The 27,051-nt window shown below is 45.1% G+C and overlaps 1 protein-coding gene across 8 annotated transcripts in view; it reads right to left on the bottom strand.

Moving 5' to 3' along the window:
• ALDH18A1 (aldehyde dehydrogenase 18 family member A1) overlaps nucleotides 1–27,051 on the bottom strand; it is a 120,635-nt gene that overhangs the window by 41,848 nt on the left and 51,736 nt on the right. For 7 of the 8 annotated variants that reach the window (XM_074959577.1, XM_074959576.1, XM_074959586.1 and 4 more), the window contains exons 6-9: nucleotides 25,864–26,022; nucleotides 25,266–25,356; nucleotides 10,250–10,374; nucleotides 6,401–6,545 (exon numbers count right to left, since the gene is read on the bottom strand). In XM_074959577.1, coding sequence (XP_074815678.1) covers nucleotides 6,401–6,545; nucleotides 10,250–10,374; nucleotides 25,266–25,356; nucleotides 25,864–26,022 — 520 coding nt within the window. The remainder of the gene's footprint in view (nucleotides 1–6,400; nucleotides 6,546–10,249; nucleotides 10,375–25,265; nucleotides 25,357–25,863; nucleotides 26,023–27,051) is intronic. The other variant, XM_074959585.1, reaches the window with a different exon arrangement.

Below are 27,051 nucleotides of genomic sequence, written 5' to 3'. Positions count from 1 at the left end.
TTGAAAATAATCCAAAAGCAGATAGTCTAGTCTTCCCAATCTATTACAGTGTCCCAACCCAGCAACCCACTTGCTCAGAGCCTACAAGTTTCTAACATTATAAATAATTTCATTTCTCGACCTACCCAGATAATATCTCTCACGCCAAAAAGCACCTCTTTTCTTATGCCAAGTCTCTATCATTCCTAATTAGCTGTAACAAAGCAGAGTGTTGACTGGGGGTTGGTGCAAAGGAGACCATCAGGACTCCTGGAATCTATTCTATGATTCTATGAATATCAAGTAGGATTGGGAGACTATATTACCTCTCTATACAGCATTGGCAAGACTACTATTCAAATAACGGGCCCAGTTCTGGTGTCCATATTGCAGAAGTTTCAGAGAAGAGCTCCCAAAATGAATCATGCTCTGGAAAACATGCCTTAAGATGAGAAACTTGAGGGGCTCAGTCTATTTAGCTAATTGACGAGAAGGCGAAAAGGCAATTTAAATCATGGTCTATTAGTTAAATAGGGAGGGCTCCTATCCAGAAGATTAATCTAGCAGCCAAAGGCAAAACATGCTGCAATGGCTGGAAGTTGAAGTAAGTAAAGTTCAAAATGGAAATAAGACAAAGTTTTAACTGTTGGAACAGATCACCAAGGAATACGACAAGTTCACCACCACCTGAAGTCCCTTAAATCAAAGCTGAATGTCTTTCTAAAAGATATGTTCTAGTTCAGCCACACATAGGCTAATCACTAGGTGAAGGTATATGGTCTGTAGTCTGCAGAAGGTCAGACTAAATGATCATAATGGTCACACATGCATGAGACCAGGGAACCAGAACTGCCTTGGCCATTTGGGCGCAATTAAAATGACTTGTGCTCGGTCCTGTCTAATCTTTTGTGGGACTTGAGAAAGCAGAGCGCTAGGAGGAAAGGCACAGTTCAAATGGACTGTCCAAGGGACTAGGAGACCATCACCTCTTGAGGACTGGTCCTGAGCTCCTGTTTGATTGGGAGTTGAACAGGTAACAAGTAGGTGTTCCCCACTGAGCGAAGATACTGTTCACCACTGAGCTGTGCTGCTCCCACTCGCAGTTAGTAGCAAATTGACTGCTGAAGTTGTCTACCAAAGAGTTCTCGGTTCCTGTGATATATGTCAGTTTCATAAACTGACCATTTCTATACTCAGGGGAATGGATCTTGGGTGTCCCTGTTTATGTAGAATACAGTTGTTGGGTTATCTGAGATGAGAACATGATGAGTCTGCATTAATGATAAAAATGCCCATGCATGCTTCTCAGACTGCTCTGAGTTCCAGAAGATGTATGTGCATCCTGGTTTCTAAGGGCATTCAAATGCCCTGTGCTGTGCGATCATCCAAGTGAACCACTCACCCTAACGAAAAGGTGTCTGTGATTATTCTCCTGTCGGGTGTGGTGGATAGGAAAGGACTGACCATGCACACTTGTGCGGAGTCTTTCCACCAGGTCAGAGAGGTTTTTAGCTTGATGGGGATTGTTACTACAGTGTACATGCTGTGTTTTCTTGGCGTGTATATATACTGTTAGAAGCTAAACCTGCAGGTAGCAGAAGTGGAGACTGGTGAACAGCATTATGCAAGTACATGACACCACGTGATCTAAAAGAGTAAGGCAAATTGAGACCATGTCCAAGGGTTGTGCATAACCTGATCTATCAGTTTGCTTTTGGCTTGGAATCTGTACATAGGCAGATATGCCTTTGCCCTGACTGAGTCTAAGGTTTCTCCTATGAAAGCTACAGCCTAGGTTGGAGTCAGAATAGACTTTTCCAGTTTCAGAGATTCCAAGATATGCTAGGAGACAAAGCATCAATAAGGTCGATGCTATGACTTCTGGACATATCATGCCTGTAAGAAGCCAGTTGTCTAGATACAGGAAGATGGTAGAACTGTCCCATCTGAGATGTGCTGCGGTGCAATTGCTATAGTGACTGAAATCTGAGGAATCTTCCGTGGGAAGATTCTAACCTCCTGGGGTAACTTGTCTTTAGAATGTAGAATGCATTTAAAAAACAAAACAAACAAAAAAAAAACATTTGGCCAGGAGAGCCTGATAATTGGAAATTTTAAACTTGAAGCAGACACCTTTCTCCCCATAAAGTCTAAATACTTGGCTTCCTTATCCATGGGGGTGGTCCTTGGGTGTTATCATCTGGACCTTTCTGTGACTGCTCAGATGACAAGGGAGCTCAGGACAGGGTGGGAGAACAATAACTCCACTCCCTAAGCCTTCTTAGGGGGTAGGAGCACAGGTAGCTGGTATTTGCACCACACTGGTCTTGCCAGTTCCAGTATGGCCTCACTGAACTGGGAGTGCTAATCAGCTAGATCCCATAGGCTACAGGATGACCAGGAGCTTGTGTAATGAGTCCTGGACCTCCTTTAAGGGGATTTGGAGCTCTTCTGCTCTTCTCCAAGGCAGCTCTTGGAACTGTTTGTGGTTGTCCAAAGGAGAGCGGCAGGAGCAATCACCTCATTGGGCAACGAAGATGAAATATCTGTCATTACCAGCAGATCTGGTTAGTCTTCCATCCTGTTTCATAGGTTCAGTTGGCCTCCTGGAGGGAAGGGGTGGTAAGACTCCTAACTGCATTGCACATACATTAGGTGCCATGCCACAGGTCCCTTAGTCCCCAGTAAGGCCAATATGAGGGGTCAACAATTTGTAGTGATCCCAAGGCATTGGGTGCTATTGGTCCCAAGGAGGGGGTCCCCACTAGGACAGATGAGAGAAGTAGTGGGAGACTTTCCACACCCTGTCTGGGCTGAACTCCCTCAGTGGAGGGAACAATGGTTTTACTGGTATATCCGACTCTCCCGGAGATAAGATTGAGTCCAGTTCCATCGGTGGTGTCATCGATACAGATGTCAGGGAGCTATGGCTGAGGATGAAATGGGAGAGGAGCTTCATCCTGATGTTATAATCTCCCTGGTGAAGGTTGGGGAGACTGTAGGTCTGGGAAGATGAAAATGTTCTCTGGAGCGGCATAGGATACTGGAGCCTTAGAAGGCTGCGTCTCATTGCCAAAGGCTGCTGGAGTCGGTGTAAACTGTAAAGGGACTCTTAATAATCAGTTTTCAGAGTAGCAGCCATGTTAGTCTGTATCCGTAAATTGAAAAGGAGTACTTGTGGCACCTTAGAGACTAACAAATTTCTTAGAGCATAAGTTTTCGTGAGCTACAGCTCACTTCATCGGATGCATACTGTGGAAAATATAGCGGGGAGATTTTATATACACAGAGAACATGAAACAATGGGTGTTATCATACACACTGAAACAAGAGTGATCAGAAAAGGTGAGCTATTACCAGCAGGAGAGCCGGGGGAGGGGCGCGGGGGAACCTTTTGTAGTGATAATCAAGGTGGGCCATTTCCAGCACTTTACAAGAACAGTGGGAGGGGAAATAAACAAGGGGAAATAGTTTTACTTTGTGTAACGACACATCCACTCCCAGTCTTTATTCAAGCCTAAGTTGATTGTATCAAGTTTGCAAAGTAATTCCAATTCGTTGGAGTCTGTTTTTGAAGTTTTTTTGTTGAAGAATTGCCACTTTTAGGTCTGTAATCGAGTGATCAAAGAGATTGAAGTGTTCTCCGACTGGTTTTTGAATGTTATAATTCTTGACGTCTGATTTGTGTCCATGTATTGTTTTACGTAGCGACTGTCCAGTTTGGCCAATGTACATGGCAGAGGGGCATTGCTGGCACATGATGGCATAGATCACATTGGTAGATGCGCAGGAGAACAAGCCTCTGATAGTGTGGCTGATGCTATTAGGCCCTGTGATGGTGTCCCCTGAATAGATATGTGGACACAGTTGGCAACGGGCTTTGTTGCAAGGATAGGGTCCTAGGTTAGTGTTTTTGTTGTGTGGTGTGTGGTTGCTGGTGAGTATTCGCTTCAGGTTGGGGGGCTGTCTGTAAGCAAGGACTGGCCTGTCTCCCAACATCTGAGAGAGTGATGGGTCATCCTTCAGGATAGGTTGTAGATTCTTGATGATGCATTGGAGAAGTTTTAGTTGGGGGCTGAAGGTGATGGCTAGTGGCGTTCTGTTATTTTCTTTGTTGGGCCTGTCCTGTAGTAGGTAACTTCTGGGTACTCTTCTGGCTCTGTCAATCTGTTTCTTCAGCAGGTGGGTATTGTAGTTGTAAGAATGCTTGATAGAGATCTTGTAGGTGTTTGTCTCTGTCTGAGGGGTTGGAGCAAATGCGGTTGTATCGCAGGGCTTGGCTGTAGACAATGGATCGTGTGGTGTGGTCTGGATGAAAGCTGGAGGCATGTAGATAAGCATAGCGGTCACTAGGTTTCCGGTATAGGATGGTGTTTGTGACCATCGCTTATTAGAACCGTAGTGTCCAGAAAGTGGATCTCTTGTGTGGACTGGTCCAGGCTGAGGTTGATGGTGGGATGGAAATTGTTGAAATCATGGTGGAATTCCTCAAGGGCTTCTTTTCCATGGTCCAGATGATGAAGATGTCATCAATGTAGCGCAAGTAGAGTAGGGGCATTAGGGGACGAGAGCTGAGGAAGCGTTGTTCTAAGTCAGCCATAAAAATGTTGCCATACTGTGGGGCCATGCAAGTACCCATAGCAGTGCCACTGATCTGAAGGTATACATTGTCCCCAAATGTGAAATAGTTATGGGTGAGGACAAAGTCACAAAGTTCAGCCACCAGGTTTGCCGTGACATTATCGGGGATACTGTCCCCTCCCACTGTTCTTGTAAAGTGCTGGAAATGGCCCACCTTGATTATCACTACAAAAGGTTCCCCCCTGCCCCTCCCCCCGCTCTCCTGCTGGTAATAGCTCACCTTTCCTGATCACTCTTGTTACAGTCTGTATGGTAAAACCCATTGTTTCATGTTCTCTGTGTATATAAAATCTCCGCACTATATTTTCCACAGTATGCATCTGATGAAGTGAGCTGTAGCTACGAAAGCTTATGCTCTAATAAATTTGTTAGTCTCTAAGGTGCCACAAGTACTCCTTTTCTTTTTAATAATCAGTGTTTCCTTATAGGAGCTGTGATTGTACTGCTAGCGAAGAAGCTTCTGACTGCATGGTCATTTACCGATGGTTCATAGTCCTTCAGCTTCCGGGGCTTAGTCTTAGTTGGTACTGTAGTCAGTGTCAATGACTATGGTCTCAAAGCACATTTTGCCAGTACTGAAGGAGTCTTACTCCTATGTTCCTTCTGATCATGAACACAAGGCTTAGAAGGACCTAAGGCCTTGTGTCCTAAGCACAAGGGATCACCCAACCTGGTCAGGGAAGGATCCCTTCTCTTATGAGAGGTTTGAGCATAAGCTTTCGTGAGCGAAATCTTATGCTCAAATAAATGTGTTAGTCTCTAAGGTGCCACAAGTACTCCTTTTCTTTTTTCTCTTACGAGAGTGCCTTACTCTTGTGAGGCGGCCCAAATGAAGGGTCTTTTTCTCTAGTTGTTCCCTCTCCTAAACGGATATTGAGCGAGGAGGTGCACATTTCCATGTCTCAAGCTGATGTACAGGGCGTCTTCCCGACCTAGTTCTTCCCCCCATCCTGACTGGGGTCTCCAAAGCCAGAGTTCTTGAGCCTGACATATTCAGCTGGGAAAGGAGCAGCAGATACTGCATTTAGCAGAGATGAGAGCTTCTCTAAGGCAGCAGAGGTAGTGCAGGCAGTTGTTGCCAACCAAAAAGGAGTGGGGACAAGAGATGAAACTTTTAAAGCCTGGGCGTAATCTAAGTCCTGCGCTGGGGGATCAGAGCATTCTCTAGGGCAGGGATTCTAACTACTATCTAAACTTATAAAAACCACTAACAATAGCAACTAGCTACATAAAACCTGGAAATATTAACAGGAAATAAAGGGTGAAGAGGATCAGTTCCAGACACTGGAGATTCCAACTCAGACCATGAAATGGTAAGAAAGAACTGGAGTGGTATCTGTCTGCACTGCCCCTTATACTCTTGGCACAGAACATGAGAAAAGCAGAAGTGAAGACCAAGGGACACTACTTGCTAGCATTTTCTGGTCCCAGCTGCATGGAGCATGTGTATCCGGTGGAATACATGGAGACCAGCATTCAAACTTTTACAAATAGAGAGACAAGGTGGGTGAGGTAATATCTTTTACTGGACCAATTTCTGTTCGGGAAAGAGACAGAATTTCAAACTACACAACTCTTCTTCAGGACCTGACTCTCTAATATCCTGGGACCAATAAGGCTACAACACTGCAAACAACTTTAAAAATGTCTGTTTCCAATGGTCTCAAAGCACATTTTTCCAGTTATCTTACAGCTATAAAGCAAGCATTACCCCCAGAAAGCCTACCCCACTCTATCATCCTCCACCCAATCCCCATCTCAAAATTCCAAATCAACTTACCTGCAGGTTTTACCTCTGAAAAAAAAGTCCCAACTTTTTTCCCCTCCACAATGTCTGTGATGACATGGCCAGAGATCTTTGGATGGGTTCCATTTGCGATCACTACAGAGGTGCCACCTTGGAGGGCCCATAGAGCTGCCTTCACCTACAAGGGAGGATAAAGCTAGTCCTGGGAAAAATCTCAATACCTAGGCAAGCATTCTCCTGGCTCTTGAACTCTATTCTTAATAATCATCTCCATCTTGATTATCTTTGGTCTTTTAGATTGTAAATTTTAAGCAGGGGCCATCTGCTCTTAATACATTTGGAAACATATAGGAGGTACCACAATCTAAGTCATTAATTTTGAAACCAGGTCACTTATTCCTGCTTTGTATTCTGTTCCTTGGCTAGTTTCTAACTCATGACTGTAGTTTAAGTTTCCTTAATAGTCTACGGTGAGAAACTCTGTCAAAGGCTTTTTGAAAATACAGATAAGTCTATCAACTTTTCCTGCATCCACTATTTTGTTACCATGCTTAAAGTATTCTAGTAGATTAAAGAGGCATACTTTTCCTTTGCTGAAGCTACCCTGGCTTGTCTCCATCATGTCATGATTTAGGTGTTTATAGTTCTATTTTTTCAAATGATAGTTTCAGCCAATTTTTCCTGGTACAGATAAGAGGATCATTGGTATTTAATTCTCAGAATTGCTGCTAGTGAATTTTTAATGGCAAAGACAAAAATTTACTATTTTCCAGGGAGTACATTATTTTAAGGAGAGATTGAACATTTGTGAACAGCTCAGCCACTTCATTCCTGAACACCTTCAGGAATCTTGGATAGTTAACATCTAGGCAACATATCTTTGGAAACCTTATTTCATCTCAACACCCACTGATAAAGAACGATGCAGTCTATTTAGATTGCAAGCTTTTTGGGGCAATGACTGCTATTCTGTTTGTCTAGAACAATTGGGTCCTGGTTCTTGGTTGGGCCCTAGGCACAACAATAGTAAATATTAATAAATTTCTGTACTTCAGTGGAGTCCAGTGGATCCAACAATTCTCTCATGGGCCTCCTGCTTCCAATATAAAGAATTTCTTGTTGTTTCTATGCCTTTGGTAATTGCTATTCAAAATGCTTTGTGGCCCTCTGATTTCTATCCCATGTTTCACCTGCTATACTTCATGCTGTTTGTCCCCCTAGGGCTAAGTTTTCATTTTTCTTGCCTTCCTCCTTCCTTTTCTGCTCAGGGGGCTCCAATGCCAAGTCTGAAGACTTTAATTTCTTCACTTTTGATTTTAAGACCTTTTTGATGTGCTTCCTCAATTTTTTTGTTTTAAGTTTCCTTTCTGAAGTTAATGTCACAGTGCTGGATTTTCTATGATCCCCTCTAAAGCATTTAATTTAATTATACAGTGGTCAACATTACATTATGGGTCAATTATAATTACTTCTTTTACCAGCTCCTGCACGCTGCTTAGAACTAAGCCAAGAATAGTCTCTCCTCATGTACTCTATAGAGGGTAATCGTTTAAAGCATCAAGAAATGCCTTCTCTGAAACCTTATCTCACTGCGACATCTGACCTATTCATATATGGTATCTAAGTCATCTATTACGGCTTTATTATATTTAATTGTCTCTAATCTCCCTCATTCCCTTCCTGATTAGAATGCCAGTAGCATAACCATACCAGTATATTTGTATTATTACTTGGTATTTGTATCCCTACAGATTGTGGTGTATGGTACTCCTCATTGAAGAAACTTTTATTCTATGGAATCTTCCAGATACATGGTTGCTTTCTCGCCTCTGCCACTTTCCTGCATAATTTACTGGCCAGTACTACAGTGCCCCCTTGACTTGGGGGATTCCACATTTCACATATGCCTATTATGTCAAGTTCCTCTTCCACCTTCTAGACTGTCTAGTTTGCTTATTTTTGTTTTTAAGATTCTCACATTAATATACAGACATGTATAGTATTGTTTTGATCACAAGTCTACTTTTATTTAACCCATTCCTCTGGCACCGTATAGCTTTTCCAGAACATACTTCTGATCTCAATTCATCTAATCATTTCAGGTGTAATTAAAATCCAATCCTTTACCAGGAGATTCAGACTTGCCTTTTAAAATAGGGATATCCCCAACAGGTGCCCTTGTATACAATGAGTGCTCCTTTGCACTTGACAGCTTTCTCTGGACTCCTAGTTTAAGTTCTATGCAAGAAGACATAGACACCTTTGGTTGAGGTGGAATTCATTTTTATATAAGCCCTCCAAAGTTTGTGTTATATTAACATTAAAACCCTCCTCTTTACACCATCTTTTCATTCATACATTGAGACTCTGAAGTTCACCTTATCTAGCCAGCCCTTCATATGGAACTAAAATCATTTTAGATAACGGTTCTGTAGAGGCATTGGACTTAAGCCTTTTTCCTAATAATCAACATTTACTGCAGATTTTAGGAAATCTCCCGAACACCTAATAAAGTAATTGGTATTAATATAAACCATAACAATGGACTCCTTTTCAGCATTCATTCAAAGTTTGTCTAGATGTCTCATGAAATCCACCACACTCATGCATTCATAGTAATGGATATTTGAGTGTCATATGTGTATGGCACTTAGAAGCAAAAAACAAGTCCCTGCCCCAAGGATCCTGCAATCCACTTATCTCCAGTGTGCGTGTGTGCGCGGGGGGGAGAGCAGAAGGCTCAGGAGTTGCCTCCAACCCCCACCAAGGGAAAGGGGTAGATGTGTGGGTGGGTATTTAATCCTTCTGTAATAGAATATAAATAAGTATACAGAGGACTAAAACTCCCTGTCATAAATATAAAGGGAAGGGTAACCACCTTTCTGTATACAGTGCTATAAAATCCCTCCTGGCCAGAGGCAAACCCTTTCACCTGTAAAGGGTTAAGAAGCTAAGGTAACCTAGTGGCACCTGACCCAAATGACCAATGAGAGGACAAGATACTTTCAAATCTGGAGGGAGGGGAGAACAAAGGGTTGGTCTGTCTGTGTGATGCTTTTGCCGGGAACAGATCAGGAAGGCAGCCTCAGAATTTCTGTTAAGTTAGAAAGTAATCTAGCTAGAAATGTGTTAGATTTCCTTTTAATGGCTGGTAAAATAAGATGTGCTGGATGGAATGAATATTCCTGTTTTTGTGTCTTTTTGTAACTTAACGTTTTGCCTAGAGGGATTCTCTATGTTTTGAATCTGATTACCCTGTAAGGTATTTACCATGCTGATTTTACAGAGGTGATTCTTTTCTTTAATTAAAATTCTTCTTTTAAGAACCTGATTGATTTTTCATTGTTCTTAAGATCCAAGGGTTTGGGTCTGTGTTCACCTGTACCAACTGGTGAGGATTCTTATCAAGCCTTCCCCAGGAAAGGGGGTGTAGGACTTAGGGATATATTTTGGGGGAAGACGTCTCCAAGTGGGCTCTTTCCCTGTTCTTTGTTTAAAACGCTTGGAGGTGGCAGCATACGGTTCAAGGACAAGGCAAAGTTTGTACCTTGGGAAAGTTTTAACCTAAGCTGGTAAGAATAAGCTTAGAGGGTCTTGCATGCAGGTCCCCACATCTGTACCCTAGAGTTCAGAGTGGGGAAGGAACCTTGACACTCCCAATCTCCTCCTTTAGGAGCAGGCAACATGTATCAAAACAGGAAGAAGGCAGATGAAACTGGTCAAATTCAATATGTGATGCAAGAGAATAGTGTAAAATACATTTTTATTCAAATGGGCCTAAAACAGGGCTCAGGAGAAAGGTAAATGGAACCTCATACCATTGCAGAACATTGATTTCTCCCTGTGAAGAACAAAGCAGCACAGGCTTCAAGCTTCTCCTACCTTGGCTTCCATTCCTCCCATCCCTACCCGGGATTTGGTTCCAAATGTCACAGACTGCTGATCTCCAGGGTAAAATATGTCAATGAGCTTCGCATCATCTGACCCTGGGGGACTGTCAAAGAGCCCTGAAATGGAAATTTGTTAAGTTAGCTCTATACAACCTTGGACTCTGAAATTCAGGGGAAAGGAACTCGGAAAAGGTTGGGAAACTGAACTTCTTTATACAGACTTGGGCACTGAACATTCTCCACTGCAAGAGAGCACTCTGTGCTTCCCAGTGCACTTATCTTATGAGGCTTCAAGTAACAGTAGGTGCTATTCCCAAGAGTGCCAATATACATGGGTCATTGAACTATGACAAAGTTAAACTTGAAAAAAAAGCCACTAATACAGGAACAAATACAGGATACCCCCAGATATTCTGTGGTACCGGCCCCTCCCCTGCTGTGCCTCCTCCCCCGCAGCCTCACCTTGCCGCGCCACCAACACTCTGGCCTGCCACTCCTGCTGGGCAGCGTGGCGGCGGCGTGGCTGGCTCCAGCTGGGTTGCGAGTTCCTGCTGCTCTGAGTGGCATGGTAAGGGGGCGGGGAACAGGAGGGTTGGATAAGGGGCAGGGGGTCCCGGGGGGCAGTCATTGGACAGGAAGCAGCTGGATGGGGTGGAGTTTCTTGGGGGGGAGGGGCATGGTCAGGGGACAGGGAGCGGGGCGGAGGTTCGATAGGCATGGGAGTCCCGGGGGGCCTGTCAGGGGTTAGGGTGTGGACGGGGGTTGGGGCAGTCAGGGGACAGTGGGGGTTAGATAGGTGGTGGGGTTCCAGGGGGTGGTTAGGGGCAGGGGGTCCCAGGAGGGGGCGGTCAGGGGACAAGAAGCGGGGGGGGGGGGTGGTTGGATGGGTCGGAGGTTCTGAGGGGGGCAGGAAGTGAGAGGGGGCAGATAGGGGGCAAGGGCCAGGCCGTTGGGGGAGGCACAGCCTTCCCTACCCAGCCCTCCATAGAGTTGCGCAACCCCGATGTGGCCCTTGGGCCAAAAAGTTTGCCTACCCCTGCTCTAGAGGCTGAACAGCATGCAATGAAAGAGACAGGAGCTAGGGTTGAATACAGTGATATGCAGCGATATGCAGCAGAAAAGGCAAAGTTAGTTATTTTTAATTTTTAGTTGACTGATAGCAATTGTAGCATCCCCACCTTTTCCCTTTACTTTTGTTCTCATGACCATAGAACTAAATATCGCACCTCTGCCGTATTCACTGATCACCATCCAACATGTACATTTAGCTATATTCTATAGAAAAACTGCATGTGTATAGTTCCCTGCTAAGGATTTTAGCTTTTGCCCTGTAATTATGGTAAAAGGCATTAATAAACTATTTGCATATGGCATGATAAGTGCTACAGTTCTCAAGAAGGAAAGAAGTCTAGAAGTGGTAATTCACTTTTCCTTTCTGTAACGACCATTACTTGCTGTAATATGTGCCAGTGAATTGTTCTATCTAGGGTGGTCTGTGGGGTGTGTGTTTATATAAAAAACAATCAGACAGAGGTTCAATGTGATACAGAGAAAGATCTATAAATGAAATTGGGGTTCTTAAAGTAGCTCCCTGGAAAGGATTGAGGACCTTTAAAAAGTCATCTTCTTTTCCACAGCATCTAGTTTCTGAGCTCCAAACAGTTGTTTCGATCTCTTAGAATATGTTATTGTTTATGTTAAATTTCCAGACAGCATGTGGGGCTGTACACTAGATATGCTGCTGACATTAATTTCTAGTTCCCTTAACTCCTAGCAAATGGAAAGAGTGCCTTAACCACAACAATGGACTGGGACTCAGGAAATCAGAGTTCAAATTCCCACCTCTGCCATAGATTCCCTATGTGATCCTGGCAAGTAACTAATTTTTCTGTGCCTCAGTGTCCCATCTATAAAGTGAGGATAGTGATACTTCCCTACTTCATAGGTGCCATGAGGACTAGCCTTAGTGTTTAATAGGTGTTCTGTACTGTAGTAATGACTGCCATAACAAAAATAAAATGTCCCCTGTGAAGAATGGGAGTTCTGTGTTACTTTATTCATATTGCTGGAACTTCCAATTGTTTAGGAGTGGGTGATGGCTATAGGTTTAGGAGTGGGTGATGGCTATAGGCTATAGGGTTAACTGATTTCAAAAAAAGAAAAGGAGTACTTGTGGCACCTTAGAGACTAACAAATTTATTTGAGCATAAGCTTTCGTGAGCTACAGCTCACTTCATCGGATGCATACTGTGGAAACTGCAGAAGACATTATATACACAGAGACCATGAAACAATACCTCCTCCCATCCCACTCTCCTGCTGGTAATAGCTTATCTAAAGTGATCACTCTCCTTACAATGTGTATGATAATCAAGGTGGGCCATTTCCAGCACAAATCCAGGTTTTCTCACCCCCCCCCCCAAACCACACACACAAACTCACTCTCCTGCTGGTAATAGCTTATCCAAGGTGACCACTCTCCCTACAATGTGCATGATAATCAAGGTGGGCCATTTCCAGCACAAATCCAGGTTTTCTCACCCCCCAACCCCCATACACACACAAACTCACTCTCCTGCTGGTAATAGCTCATCCAAAGTGACCACTCTCATTACAATATGCATTTGTGCGATTTGTGAGAGTGTATCTTGGGAGACAGGCCAGTCCTTGCCTACAGACAGCCCCCCAACCTGAAGCAAATACTCACCAACAACGACATACCACACAACAGAACCACTAACCCAGGAACCTATCCTTGCAACAAAGCCCATTGCCAACTGTGCCCACATATCTATTCAGGGGACACCATCATAGGGCCTAATAACATCAGCCACACTATCAGAGGCTCGTTCACCTGCACATCCACCAATGTGATAGATGCCATCATGTGCCAGCAATGCCCCTCTGCCATGTACATTGGTCAAACTGGACAGTCTCTACGTAAAAGAATAAATGGACACAAATCAGATGTCAAGAATTATAACATTCATAAACCAGTCGGAGAACACTTCAATCTCTCTGGTCACGCAATTACAGACATGAAGGTCGCTATCTTACAACAAAAAAACTTCAAATCCAGACTCCAGCGAGAAACTGCTGAATTGGAATTCATTTGCAAATTGGATACTATTAATTTAGGCTTAAATAGAGACTGGGAGTGGCTAAGTCATTATGCAAGGTAGCCTATTTCCCCTTGTTTTTTCCTACCCCCCCCCCCAGACGTTCTGGTTAAACTTGGATTTATGCTGGAAATGGCCCACCTTGATTATCATACACATTGTAAGGAGAGTGGTCAGTTTGGATGAGCTATTACCAGCAGGAGAGCGAGTTTGTGTGTGTATGGGGGTGAGAAAACCTGGATTTGTGCTGGAAATGGCCCAACTTGATTATCATACACATTGTCAGGAGAGTGATCACTTTAGATAAGCTATTACCAGCAGGAGAGTGGGGTGGGAGGAGGTATTGTTTCATGGTCTCTGTGTATATAATGTCTTCTGCAGTTTCCACAGTATGCATCCGATGAAGTGAGCTGTAGCTCACGAAAGCTTATGCTCAAATAAATTGGTTAGTCTCTAAGGTGCCACAAGTACTCCTTTTCTTTTTGCAAATACTGACTAACACGGCTGTTACTCTGAAACCTGATTTCAAAAAGGCTCTGTAAGACTACAGGAAGGAAAACAATGGATCTATTGCATTCAATCATTTTGATGACTTCCGCACATTGTCCAGGGCTCAATTCAATGGATACTCTCACCTGTCCCTGAAGTTTATTTTCTTGAGGTGGCGTCTTTAAGGCGCCCACATAAGCTTCTCTGTCTTGACAGGGTTTCAATATGTTGATGTGGTAGATCTGCTCCTGCTTCTGGCAATCAGGCTGTAAAATCTTTTAGTCAACCTCTCCGATGGCTTCTATTACTTCATAGGGTCCCCGCCATCTGACCAGGAGCTTGCTTTCAGCTGTGGGTACTAGCACCATTATCTGATCTCCTGTCCAGAATTTCTGAACCTTTGCTTGGTGATTATAATAGATCTGTCGAGCCTCCTTTACTCTTTCCAGGTGTTCCCACACGTTGGGAGTGACTTGGGCTATTTGGTCCTGCATCGGCATCACATGATCAATGACGTGCTGGAGGAACCAACTAGGGGCCATGCTCCTCTTGACCTGCTGCTTACAAACAGGGAAGAATTGGTAGGGGAAGCAGAAGTGGGTGGTAACCTAGGCAGCAGTGACCATGAGAGGGTTGAGTTCAGGATCCTCATAAAAGGAAGAAAAGAGTAGCAAAATACAGACCCTGGACAGAAAAAGCAGACTTTGACTCCGTTAGGGAACTGAAGGGCAGGATCCCCAGGGAGGCGAATATGAGGGGAAAAGGAGTCCAGGAGAGCTGACTGTATTTTAAAGAAGCCTTATTGAGGGCACAGGAACAAACCATCCCGACGTGCAGAAAGAACAGCAAATATGGCAAGCGACCAGCTTGGCTTAACAGTGAAATCTTCGGTGAGCTTAAACTCAAAAAGGAATCTTACAAGAAGTGGAAACTTGGACAGATGACTAGGGAGGAGTATAAAAATATTGCTAGAGCATGCACGGGTGTAATCAGGAAGGCCAAGGCACAACTGGAGTTGCAGCTAGCAAGGGATGTGAAGGGTAACAAGAAGGGTTTCTACAGATATGTTAACACCAAGAACATGGTCAGGGAAAGTGTGGGCCCCTGACTGAATGGGGGAGGCAACCTAGTGACAGATGATGTGGAAAAAGCTGAAGTACTCAATGCTTTTTTTGCCTCGATCTTCACAGACAAGGTCAGCTCCCAGACTGCTGCACTGGGCAACACAGTATGGGGAGGAGGTGAGCAGCCCTCAGTGGTGAAAGAACAGGTTAAGGACTATTTAGAAAAGCTGGACATGCACAAGTCCATGGGTCCAGATCTAATGCATCCAAGGGTGTTGAGGGAGTTGGCTGATGTGATTGCAGAGCCATTGGCCATTATTTCTGAAAATTCGTGGCGATCAGGGGAGATCCCGGACAATTGGAAAAAGGCAAATATAGTGCCCATATTTAAAAAAAGGGAAGAAAGAGAAGCCAGGGAACTACAGCCTCACTTCAGTCCCCGGCAAAATCATGGAGCAGGTGCTAAAGGAATCCATTTTGAAGCATTTGGAGGAGAGGAAGGTGATCAGGAACAGTCAACATGGATTCACCAAGGGCAAGTCATGCCTGACCAACCGGATTGCCTTCTATGATGAGATAACTGGCTCTGTGGATATGGCGAAAGTGGTGGATGTGATATATCTTGTGTGACGGGGCAAGGCCAGATGGCTATAGAAAAGTAGTGGAAGACAGATATATTAGCTCCAGGCTAAACAAATCCCTGGTACCAGGATAAGTGAAATGGCAGCTGCTCCAGGTCAATTAAGATACCTGGGGCCAATTAAGAACTTTCCAGAAGGCAGGGAGAAGGCTAGGTTGATTGGGACACCTGAAGCCAATCAGGGGCTGGCTGAAACCAGTTAAAAGCCTCCCAGTCAGTCAGGTGGGTGGGCATGTCAGGAGCTGTGGGAGGAAGCTGTGCTGTTGGAGAGGCTGAGTAGTACACACCATGTCAGGCACAAGGAAGGAGGCCCTGAGGTAAGGGTGAAGTGAAGCTTGAGGAAGTGAGGGCTGCGGTGGGGGAAGTAGCCCAGGGAATTCTACATGTCATGTTTCTAAAAGGTCAGCTACCATAGCTGATACTATTAGGGTCCCTGGGCTGGAGCCCGGAGTAGAGGGTGGGCCCAGGCTCCCCACCCCCACCTTTGCCCCCTGATTAATCACTGAGACTGGGAGACAACAGAGACTGTGCAAGGAAGGATAACTTCTCACCTCCCTCCCTGGCTTATGATGAAAATGGCTCAGTAGACTGTGACCCTTGTCTCTAGAGAGAAAAGGGTTACATGCAGGGTCACGGTGAGCCTCTGAGGCTAGCGAAATCCGCCAGGAAACGCGGGACCCACGGAGGCAAGGACAGAGCTTTGTCACACTTGACTTTAACAAAGCTTTTGATACGGTCTCCCACAGTATTCTCGCCAGCAAGTTAAAGTAGTATGGATTGGATGAATGGACTATAAGGTGGACAGAAAGCTGGCTAGATTGTTGGGCTCAACGGGTCGTGATCAACGGCTTGATGTCTAGTTGGCAGCCGGTATCAAGCGGAGTGCCCCAGGGGTTAGTCCTGGGGCCGGTTTTGTTCAACATCTTTATCAATGATCTGGATGATGGGATGAATTGCACCCTCAGCCAGTTCACAGATGACACTAAGCTGGGGGGAGAAGTAGATATGCTGGAGGGTAGGGATAGGGTCCAGAGTGACCTAGACAAATTGGAGGATTGGGCCAAAAGAAATCTGATGAGGTTCAACAAGGACAAGTGCAGAGTCCTGCACTTAGGAAGGAAGAATCCCATGAACTGCTACAGGTTGGGGACCAACTGGCTAAGCAGCAGTTCTGCAGAAAAGGACCTGGGGATTACAGTGGACAAGAAGCTGGATATGAGTCAGCAGTGTGCCCTTGTTGCCAAGAAGGGCAACGGCATATTGGGCTGTATTAGTAGGAGCATTGCCAGCAGATTGAGGGAAGTGATTATTCCCCTCTATTCGGCACTGGTGAGGCCACACCTAGAGCATTGTATCCAGTTTTGGTCCCCCCACTACAGACGGGATGTGGACATATTGGAGAGAGTCCAGCGGACGGCAACGAAAATGATTAGGGGGCTTGGGCACATGACTAACGAGGAGAGGCTGAGGGAACTGGGGTTCTGCAGAAGAGAAGAGTTAGGGGGAATTTGACAGCAGCCTTCAACTACCTGAAGGGGAGTTCCAAAGAGGATGGAGCTTGGCTGTTCTCAGTGGCAGAAGACAGAAGAAGCAGCAATGGTCTCAAGTTGCAGTGCGGGAGGTCTAGGTTGGATATTAGGAAACACTATTTCCCCAGGAGGGTGGTGAAGCACTGGAATGGGTTACCTAGGGAGGTGGTGGAATCTCCATCCTTAGAGGTTTTTAAGGCCCGGCTTGACAAAGCTCTGGCTGGGATGATTTAGTTGGTGTTGGTCCTGCTTTGAGCAGGGGATTGGACTAGATGACCTCCTGAGGTCTCTTCCAACCCTAATAGTCTATGATTCTATGATCTCCTTCTGCAAGTCACCGTTAATGTTTAACATTCAGGCTGGCTGCATTTGACTAAAACATCCGACCCTATGAGCAAATACTGATCTTGCAGGGAAAGAGTTCTGTGGGTTCTGCTGTTTCGCAGAGGTGACTTCCACTACCTGGGTACAAGGAAGGCAAGAGTGGCTCTAGAGAGATGGCATAGTTTGTGGTTCAGCAGCCCTAAGGTATAAGTCTGGGGGACCTGTATAAACTGATTTGTATGGTTAATTTCTGATAATGAAGCAACTCCAAAAGGGAAAGTTTTGACTCCCCCCTGTGTGTGGACTCTTAGGAGCAGGCTGGGGAAAGCACCTGCTCAACACATCTTTTATTCTGGTGAAGAGAACTCTACTGTATGTGAAGAGAATGCCTTCAACCCTGCACTGCAGAAGGACCTCATCCTGCAGCATTTTCCCATGAGGGGGATTATGGAGTGAAGATGAATGGATTAGCCCTTTTAATGAATTAGAGATAATTCCAGGTCATGGACATAAAGTAAAAAGGAAAGAATAGGAAAGAGAAAGCAGTGATGTGAGTCCCATGATGAACCCAAGGTACAGTTCAGCAGCCAGTGCAGAGTCTGACCTCCGGCTGTAGAGCCCATCCCTCTTCTGGGGAATCAGCAGACTGCTTCTGGGATACTTTGGCCAGAACATTCTTTTTAAAGGAAAAAAAGTGCTCCTTGGAGCTAGTTCATGACAGTTGAGGTAAGTTTCTTGGCACATGCAGCATTAAAGGCCTGATGCTCTCAATGCAGCCCTGCAGTCTTTTATTGCCACTAACCTAAGTCTGATCTTCTATTGTTTGGAACTCTTGGCAAACTACTAATTGCAGCCATGAAGACTGTTATATGGTATCTGTCATGGCTATTGATTTAGCTGTAGTGCCAGTAATCACTAGGTGCAGCCTATAAGGCATGTTTCGGCATTTATCATCCCTTAGCCTTAACTTCCTTTGTGGCTTCTTCCTGCAACTGGTCCAGAGGAATTTATCCCAGGTGAGGAAATCACACTTTGCTGCTTTGCAGGGTAGCTTGTATTTAAGACTTCTACCCAGAGAACCAGCCTCTTTGGTTCTCAGTCCCTTAGTGCTGAATGAGGCAGTAGAGAGTGAAAACTTTCCTGTGCTGCAGAAACCACAAATGTGCCTGGCTGAATGGAAAAATATCCAACTCCTCAAGGGACTTGCTATCTACAGCCCACTCTCCTGGATGTAGGAGTTACAGAGGCCATGGTTAACCTGGGGCCTGGGGCACATGACTTATGAGGAGAGGCTGAGGGAACTGGGATTAGTCAGTCAGCAGAAGAGAAGAGTGAGGGGGGGTGGGGATTTGATAGCAGCCTTCAACTACCTGAAGGGGGGTTCCAAAGAGGATGGAGCTCGGCTGTTCTCAGTGATGGCACTTGACAGAACAAGGAGCAATGATCTCAAGTTGCACTGGGGGAGGTCTAGGTTGGATATTAGGAAACACTATTTCACCAAGAGGGTGGTGAAGCACTGGAATGGGTTACCTAGGGAGGTGGTGGAATCTCCATCCTTAGAGGTTTTTAAGGCCTGGTTTGACAAAGCCCTGGCTGGGATGATTTAGTTGGTGCTGATCCTGCTTTGAGCACGGGATTGGACTAGATGACCTCCTGAGGTCTCTTCCAATTCTAATATTCTATGTTTCTCCCCTGGTTAGGCTGTTCTTCCCAGTCCTCCTTGGCAATGTCCTCTATGCCATGGGGATGACCACCATATAGCAGCTTGAAGGGGGAACACTGTGGAAATCTGGGAAACTTTCCTTATTGCAAACATCAGGTAAGGTAGTAAGGTATCCCAATTTTTCCCGTCCTGGCTCACCACTTTTCATATCATGTTCTTCAGTGTCCTATTAAAGCATTCAATGAGACCATCAGACTGTGGACAGTAGACTAAGCTTCATAGGACCTGTAGGTGGAGCATCGCACACAAATCCTTCATCAGTTTTGACGCATAGGGGTTCCTTGATCTGTCAAAATCTCTTTGGGTATCCGTACCCTAGAGAAAATTTGAATCAACTCCTTTGCTATTGTCTTGGACACGGTGTTTCATAGGGGGGCGGCTTCTGCGTATCAGGTGGCATAATCCAGAACAACAAGCACACTCTGATGACCCCTGGCTGACTTCTCCAATGGGTCTATCCTCTCAAACAGGCCTTCAATAATTGGTAGAGGTACTAAAGAGGCCCTTAAGTGCAGTTGTGGGCCATGTAATTGGCATTCCGGGCAGGAGGTGCGATATCAAACCTCCATACAAACTCTTGGCCAAAAGAACATCCACAGGATTCGATCAAGGGTCTTATCTACCCCAGATGTCCTCCAAACAAATGACTATGGGCTAGGTCCAACACAGCCCTCTGGTGCCTTCGAGGGACCAGAAGCTGCTCTACTTCTTGCTCTTCGGACCACTCTAGGCCCTCGGTCTTTGGCTTTCCTCTTCATCGGGATTCTATTCACCTCAACTACCTCTTTTCTAATATTGTGGTACAGTGGCTCATTGACTTCGTCCTGCCCAAAATTCTTAAATGAGGGCCCAATATGTTCAAATTCAAGGGGACCTATTTCTGTTTTACACACAGGATTGGTCGCCACGGAACTGGGTCCAGCTTCCGGTTCATCAACTATCTGAGTCACCCTCCTGCCTGCTGGACGGCCTTTTGGTTCTGGGCCAAGATCCTGGTCCCCCAATCTTTTGTCTATCCTTCTTTACTGCCTAGTTTTCCAGAGCTTCTCTGCTGCAGAGAATACGTCCTGGGATAATTTAGAGAAAACTAGGAGAGGGCTCGCTACAGTATCAATCCTGGGGTCACTACCTTCCTGACTCATCCACTAGGAGTAAGTTTCCAAACCCTGGGAAGTCTCATCTTATGAGGACCACATATGGGAGCTCACAGACCACCCCCGACACTCACCCTTGTGGCATTCCCCTGAACATCAATTTGTACAGGGATGGTCAGATAGTAACTGACAGTCCCACGTACACAGGTTATTCCTTTGCATTTGGCCATAGACAGCTGGTTCTGCCCCACTAGGTTTCCCCCGACACCAGCATGATGGCACTTCCGGATTCACTAATGCAATGGTCTCTATGCCATTCATCCTAACTGGCTGTGTGTATCTATGTGGGGTCATCACGACTCCCATGAGATTGATCAGGCCACATGGGTCTTCACAATCACCCAGACTGCATTGCATAGGCTCCTCAATGTTAGGACATTGGGCTGTTATGTGCCCTAGTTTCCCACAAGCATAACATCTATACACAACTTGGGGCATCCCCCTATTCTTTAAGCTATTGGTTCTTACCCCACGACCCTCTCTCCCCAAGTCCCTTCGCAGCTTCAGGCCATTCTCCAGCATCCTTACTCCCCAACCTAGTTCTGCCTGACTCTTCAGGAGTCTGGGCCTTCAGGATGGGGACTGGCCTCTTGATCCACTGCATCTCTTCCCCGGTAGTCTGAGAAAGTTTCCTGACCATTAAAATGCCTCTTTACAAGTGCAACCAAATCTTCATAACAGAAGCGGTCATTTTGGCTAACCCATCCTCTTAGGTCTGATGATAGTCCTCTCATGAACCCATCCAACACTAAGACTTCTATAATCTTCTCTGTGTTGTGGATCTCGGGGCACGGCCATTTCCGAATTAGATGAATCAGGTCGAACAGTTGTGACCTCAGTGCTTTGCTGTCCTGATACCTCCAGTCATGGAACCCCTGGGCCCTTGTAGTTGTTATCATCCCAGACCTGACCAGGACCTCAACCTTCAGTTGGGTGTAATCTGTAGCAGCTTCCGCTGCCATGTCCTAGTAGGCCTTCTTGGCTTCCCAGGAAAGGGACAAGGATACTGGCCCACTGGTCTTGTGGCCAGGCCTTCTGAAGGGCTGTTTTTTCCAAGGTGAAAAGATATGCCTCCACGTCATCTTCCATAGTCATGTTTGGTAGGTTACTTCTGGCCCTTAGGGATTGAGTCCCATCATGGCCATGTGTCAGAGCAGTCAGCAGGTTCACGACCTCCTGCAAGGTGGCTCAATCCTGGGTTGCCTGGCTCATTAGCAGTTGATTTGTTTTCTGCTGTAGCCATACCGACTCCCGTTGAGTGGCCATCTGGACCCTGGTAGCCTCTTGTTGCGCGGCCACGGCCTACACCAGCACCCTCACTATGTTGTACATTTTTGAGATGATTCACCTTGCCCTGGGATGGTCCACTGTGCCAACTATCCCACTCCAGACACCATGTGTGTCAAGGCACCTCCTCTGTCTCGCTGGACTTTTCACTTTCCCCTCTGGCAGTGGTGGGGCCTGGGCTAAAATCAGCCCCACTCTAGACAGTGTTTGTCTTCCCCTTCTGCATTCTCTTATTAGTACTGACATACCCTGACACCCCAATATTCACCACTGTCATGTAATTAGGATATATATTGTAGAAAGTATGTCTTGTGAGGTATCATTCTAAAAGTCTTGATCTGCTAGACATTAATATCTCATTGGATTGTATGTGTTATTGTTGTATGTGAAGTTATAAAGTTTGCTATGTATGTGTTACTGAAACATGTTGTGAGGTTGAAAGCACCCACAAGCAGCCTTTCAGGTACAACAGTAAAAATGCCAAACAATGCTAATGGCTTATTGAGGAAATGCACACAGGTACAAGGATTACCCCAGGGACTGTGCACAATAGAAACTTCACAGAGACAGCACTGCACAACGGGAACTGTTTGACCAGATCATAGCGAAAAAGCTTTCCAGCAAGTGGGAAGATCATAAGGGGGGACAACGACATCGGGGGGGACCTCTCTCTCCCTGCAACAAGACACCTGGAAACACCTGAGGGGCAAGGACTGAACTGTGGGAAGTGAAGGTCCCAGGTTAGAAGGATCTTTAGCCTGTGTATCAAAATCTGGGAAAGCCAAGGCAACTTGCGACTTAAGAGTCTGCCAACCTGTTTTTCACTCACAGTGAGAATTTGCTAATTTATATCCAACCTATCTAGTGTGTTAAGATCAGTTTGCGGTTTTTGTTTATTTACTAAGGTAATCTGCTTTGATCTGTTGGCTATCCCTTATAATCACTTAGAATTATTTAAGCTCAGTACCAATGTGGACACAAGAACAAATGGATATAAACTGGTCATTGGGAAGTTTGGACTTGAAATTAGACAAAGGTTTCTAACCATCAGAGGAGTGAAGTTTTGGAATAGCCTTCCAAGGGAAGCAGTGGGGGCAAAAGACCTATCTGGCTTTAAGATTAAACTCGATAAATTTATGGAGGAGATGGTATGATGGGATAACATGATTTTGGTAATTAATTGATCTTTAACTATTCATGGTAAATAGGCCCAATGGCCTGTGATGGGATGTTAGATGGGGTGGGATCTGAGTTACTACAGAAAATTCTTTCCTGGGTATCTGGCTGGTGAATCTTGCCCACATGCTCAGGGTTTAGCTGATTGCCATATTTGGGGTCGGGAAGGAATTTTCCTCCAGGGCAGATTGGAAGAGGCCCTGGAAGTTTTTTGCCTTCCTCTGTAGCATGGGGCACAGGTCACTTGCTGGAGGATTCTCTGCTCCTTGAAGTCTTTAAACCACGATTTGAGGACTTCAATAGCTCAGACATAGGTGAGAGGTTTTTCGCAGGAGTGGGTGGGTGAGATTCTGTGGCCTGTGTTGTGCAGGAGGTCGGACTAGATGATCATAATGGTCCCTTCTGACCTTAGTATCTATGAATCTATGAAAAAAAATCTACCTCTTGTACTTAATAAATTTATTTTTGTTTTAAACCCAGTTTGTGTAATACAAAAAGCTGTTCATATCTCTCTCCACAGTGAGGGAGAGGGCAAATTTCAATTAGCTTACACAGTACAGTTCTTGGTGAAGCACAACACAAGACAATTTGGGGTTTACTCTCCAGAGCGGGAGTGCACTTGAGTGCTAGGCAATTCCTTAGTTGAAAGCCTTTCCATGCAGTACTGATTTCCATTTGTCTTTCTGCAGCTGGGTGTGTCCCTTTTTGTATAGGAGACTTGAGGGCCTGGCTTGGCAGGACAGGGTGTGGGAGCCCAGGTTGGTAGAACAGGCAGGCTTAGTGGTACCCCAGTACATAAAGTGGCACCCCGAAAGGGGGGCAACTCATCACAAGTACTTTCAAGGTAGGCCTCAGGACAGGCCCAAAGAGGGTTCCTCCAGCAAACAAAAAAGAAACCAATTTACAAACACAAAATAAAAGGGGATACCTTTCCCTGCCCCCTTTGCTTGGGTGCTGTTATCTTGCTGTTGTCCCCAGGGTGTCAGTCTTTCCCCTAAATAGGCACTCAGCTTTGGGGGTTTCCCCCTCGAGGGAGGAGAGCATCCTCTCTCCCTGGAGAAGCCTGTCTTCCTGCGGCCACTAGCCCTGCAACAGCTTGTCTCTCCTCCCCCTCTCTAACCAGAGCAAGGGCTTTTAAAGATCTCAGGCAACGTTTAATTGGACTCAGGTGTCCATAACTGACCTGAGGGAACTCCTTCTCAGCTTGTAGGAAAAAGGGCCTTTATCACTTTAGGGCTAACATACCTGCCTCCACCACTCTCTGGCTGCTCCCAGCCTGACTTGATCACACTCCCACATTCTGACTGGATGATGTGAAGAGTGGCTAATGACGAAAGAGTCAGGCAGTTGGTTCAGCATGAATTAGGAAGCTGTTGTGGCTCCAGCTTCTGCAATGCTAGGATCACAGAGTATACACTGCAACTTGTCACTGTGGTAAAAAACTTACACAGACAAGAAGAGAATCCACCTTGCATGAGGTGCAAGAGTCCAAGGATGGCGTTAAAATATGAACTATATAAAAGCATATAGCGGGCCCTGCTGCATCAGTGTTGTCATTGGATCTTCAGCTGCTATTGAACACCTAGACAGCATGGGGGGGGGGGGGGCCAAAAGTGCGCACACATCTAAACCTGGCAATTACAGCCATGTAGGAGTAACTTCTATCCCATTTAAAATAATGGAATATTCAGAGAAATCACTAAACCTCTACTGGATAATGGAATGATGAATGACAGACAGCAGTGGGGGCTTACTAAAAATGTCTTAGCACATTTGATTGCTTTGTTTCAGAGAGTTACAAAATTAGAATGTAGGTTGCCACCACTGTCCATGTGACCTGAAAGGGAAAACAACCTTTTGCCAAAAATTGCTATTTATCCAGTGCCCAAATTTTATTTTGCAGCTCTTGTTGCAGAGAGAAGTTTTTGTCCTAGCTCTGAAGAGTTTACACTCTAAAGGAGACCATATACAGACCAAAAAAAAAAAAAGATGGAAAAATATACAACATACAAGTAAAGTGAATGAATTGGTCTTAGACATGTTTGTCGCTGGTTTTAGGTTTTATGGGGGTAAATAGCACAGTGTGGCAGGGCCCCCTTAGCTTCTGCCTCTGCTAGGCTCACAAAGTCACTCCGAGACCGTGGCTTTTTAACTACTGGTGCACTTTATTCTCAGGCTTGTTCCCGCCACCGTTTCACCATGTACAAGTAACCCGTCACCATCTGCAGGCAGGGGAGAGCTGCTTCCATTCCCTGCTTTTTCCCTTTCCTCCTGCTCTCCCCTGGCTTCCTTCCCCTGAGGCTTTTATGTAGCCCCAGGCTACTTAGGTAGCAGCTGTCTCTGCCTCCCCAATTAGGGCCAGGTTACCTCCAACCCGCTCTAATTTGTTCCCCTAACGAGGAGCAGGCGTGACAGAGAGCTGAATCTGCAATCCTTTGCCCAGCACCATGTCATAGGGTAGAAATTGTTGATTTAACCACAGGCAAAGGAGTTAATCACATACCTTCTACATCTGAGAGAACAATCAGGAGATCAGTCTTCATTTCTACAGCCAATCGTGCTGCCAGACTATCATTATCCTTAACGCTAATAACCTGAAATACATAGAGAGGTCAGCAAAACCAGCAGGAGAGAGAAACTAGCAAACACTGACTGCGCCCTACAGTGAACAAGTATCAGTACTACCAGGCCCCTCTGTACTGCTTTGTCCATATTATGCAGTGTGCTCTATGGGGTGGAATCTTTGTATGGAGTCGAGAACAATGTTAGCATTCAGTAAACAAGCAGTAATATCCTACCAAAATCAGTCTGTGCTCTGCAAAAAGCAAGCCATGCTAGTGTCTGCTCCCCATCCAAATCAATGCACCTTGTCAAAAGCAAGCCATGTCAGTACCCATTCCCTAATTCCTCTGTCCATACCATTCTGCTTAATGGTATGGACTTTCAGCTCCCAGCATCACTCTGTTTTTTCTGTTCTTACATTTTCCATTTCCCCTGTTGGTCACTCCAGGATATCTAGGTTATTACAGTGTTAGTGAGTCATGCATTCATGCTCTAGCAGGTCCAATAGCAGGATCCACCCACTGCAATACTTTACCCACATTTACCCCCTGAAGATCACTGTTTGGTTCTGGAGGTGGAACAACAGCATCATTGGTGTTAATAATAGGGACAATGTTCATCCGCAGCAGCTCATGTAATGTCCCATTTAAATTCCGACGCTTCTGTTCATCATGGAAATCCAAATTGGTGACTAAAATCTGAAAAGAAGAAAGACTCTGAACAAGAATTTGATCTGCAGCCACCAAGTGTGCAAGTAAAGAGACATCCACAACAGATCGGTCAAGGCTCCCTAGGCCACCATGGCAGCAAGAGGGGTTAGTTAAAGGGTGCAGAGGATAGCGGAGAAATTTAATTCTTTGGACCACTCTTTATTGTAGAATATGAGACATACACAGCTATCTCCCAATAGCCCTTTTCCCAAGAAATCATAACATGGGCTGGCTAAGTTTCTATGAAACAATCTGAGAAACTCACATGCAGGTTCTGGTTATGACTTTTAAAGCCCCAAGACCATCTGGGATCAGATTATTTGAGACACCCCCTTTCTTCCCATACAATATCTCCACAAATACAATAAACAGAGAAGCTTAATTTAGACTTCCTTCCTCTGAACAGGAAGGTAAAGCTGGTGGGTTATTTACTCTCTAATGTCCCTTCAGCTCTGAAATTCACTTCCCCCTTGGTCTGCCAGAACCTAGCTCCATTGACCTTCTGGACATGCTGCAAACACCATCTTTTCTTTCAGACATGTAGGGAGGCAGCCGACTAAAGAAGGGGATGGGAGTTATCGATGACCTGTGGAGGCGATTTTTCCCCATCTCTATTTTGACATTGGGTGCTTATGAGAACTGAGTATAACTGAATCCACTGTGAGACATTGGAGCAGTTTCTGGAATTTTAATTTAGGAGTCCAATGATTTTAAAAGGAGCTTAATTTAATCCTTATAAATATACAGTGGGACAGTTGTGTTCATATTCAAGACAGTGCAAAGATAAGTATATTTTAGCCAGTGAATTCAGTAGATATTGTATGATGGAACACATACAGGGAGCAAGTCTACCGAGAGAGAAGGTGACATTAGATTCTCAGGTAACATGGTGATAGCCGTGGTATAAAGCCCAAGATAGATGTTTATATATGCAGAGTATAATTGTACTTCATAGCAAGATCTTCTCCAAGTACCTGAGTACAGCAATTCAAACAATAATGCTACAACATGAGTTTA

Source organism: Natator depressus, chromosome 7, assembly GCF_965152275.1.
Source record: "Natator depressus isolate rNatDep1 chromosome 7, rNatDep2.hap1, whole genome shotgun sequence".
NCBI lineage: Eukaryota > Metazoa > Chordata > Testudines > Cheloniidae > Natator > Natator depressus.
The sequence above is the reverse complement of the archived record's forward strand: the minus strand, read 5'-3'. Positions and strand labels throughout refer to the sequence as shown.